The 1738-nt window shown below is 42.5% G+C and overlaps 1 protein-coding gene across 1 annotated transcript; it reads right to left on the bottom strand.

Annotated features, from left to right (window-relative positions):
• Positions 1 to 639: 639 nt before the first annotated feature.
• On the bottom strand, positions 640 to 1095 carry LOC130980944 (uncharacterized). Its single transcript, XM_057904585.1, has one exon. It carries the CDS (start codon positions 1093 to 1095, stop codon positions 640 to 642), a length of 456 nt encoding a protein of 151 aa, XP_057760568.1.
• Positions 1096 to 1738: the final 643 nt, after the last annotated feature.

Raw genomic sequence — 1738 nt, 5'->3', positions numbered from 1 at the left:
CTTCTCATTGGTGATGACCGTCATTCCTCCTTTCTTTGGTACAACCTGAACCGGGCTCACCCATGGGCTGTCAGATATTGGAAAAATTATCCATGCATTCCACAACTTCATTACTTCTTTCTGGACAACTTCCTTCATTGTGGGATTTAGCCTTCTTTGAGGTTGAACTACTGGTTTGGAATTGTCTTCCAAGAGGATTTTATGCATACATACTGCAGGGCTGATTCTTTTCAGGTCATCAATGGTCCATCCTAAAGCATCTTTGTGAGCTTTGAGTACATTAAGAAGCTCTCCCTCTTCCTTCTTTGTCAGGGATGAATTAATGATCACTGGGAAACTCTCTGATGTGCCTAGAAATGCATATTTGAGATGGGGAGGTAGTGGTTTCAGTTCTTGTTTCCGTACTTCTTCCTTCTTGTCCTGTTTCTCATCTTGCTCAATGAAGGTCTCAGCTACTTGTTCTTCTGTTGCCCCTTGATTTCCTTCTTGCTCCTGAGAATTTTCTTCCAGCATTTCTTCCCAAACTCTCTATCATATCCACTTTTACGTAGTCCTCTTGCTCAGGAATGTTTTGCATTGACTTGAAAACATTTATGATCATTTGTTCATTATGGACCCTGAAGATCATTTCCCCTTTTTCTACATCAATGATGGCTCTTGCTGTGTGTAGAAATGGCCTTCCCAAATGATTGAGTCACTTCCTTCCTCTTCAGTATCCAAAATCACAAAATCTGCTGGGAAGATAAATTCCCCAACCTTCACCAACAGATTCTCCACAATTCCATTGGGTGTCTTGATGGATCTGTCAGCCATAACTAATGACATCCTGGTGGGTTTAAGCTCTTCTATATCAAGCTTTCTCATCATTGAAAGAGGCATTAAATTGATGCTGGCACCAAGGTCACAGAGAGCTTTGTTGAGAATTGTTTTGCCAATGGTGCACGACACTACAAAGCCCCCCGGATCCTTGAGTTTTGGTGGAATGCCCCGTTGAATCACAGCACTGCATTCCTCGGTGAGTAATACGGTTTCCCTCTCAAGCCAACTTCTTTTCTTGTTGATAAGCTTCTTTAAAAATTTGGCATACAATGGCATTTGCTCAAGTTCTTCAGCTAAGGGGATATTGATTTCCAGCTTCTTGAAGGTCTCAAGGAACTTGTGGAAATGCTGGTCCTTAACTTCCTTGTTGAACCTCTGGGGATAAGGCAGTGGAGTTGTGATGTTTTTCCCTACTTGCTGTTGACTTTGGTGGTTGCCCTTCTCTTTAAGTTTTTCAGTGCTTTTGTTTGGCATCACCTCTTGATCCTTGGCTTTATCTGCCTTTGTTTGCTTTTTGTCCTCTATTGGTTCTTTGATGCTCTCTGCTTGCTTCTTTGTAGTGTTATTATTGCTCATCAATGTTCTCCCACTCCTTAATTGTATTGCCTTGCATTCCTCCTTGGGATTTGGGATTGTGTCACTGGGCAGTGAGCTTGAAGGTCTCTCAACAGAAATTTGCTTGGAGATTTGCCCGATCTGCCTCTCTAGGCTTTTAGTGATGCTTCATGGTTTTTGGTTGTCATTTCCTGGTATTTCATCATTTGTCTATCAAGGTCTCCAGGTTTGAGTCTTTGGGATTCAGGTGGTGCTTGTGGTGGGTTGTGAGCTATGGGTGGTGGATGGTGGGCATTTTGGTTAATGGGTTGGTTATGGATTGGTACTGGTTGAGGTTGGGGTAGTTGTTTTGAGGTTTTCTGTA

The sequence above is a fragment of the Arachis stenosperma genome, chromosome 5 (assembly GCF_014773155.1).
Source record: "Arachis stenosperma cultivar V10309 chromosome 5, arast.V10309.gnm1.PFL2, whole genome shotgun sequence".
NCBI classification, from domain to species: domain Eukaryota; kingdom Viridiplantae; phylum Streptophyta; class Magnoliopsida; order Fabales; family Fabaceae; genus Arachis; species Arachis stenosperma.
This window is presented reverse-complemented; position numbering and strand designations above follow the sequence as displayed.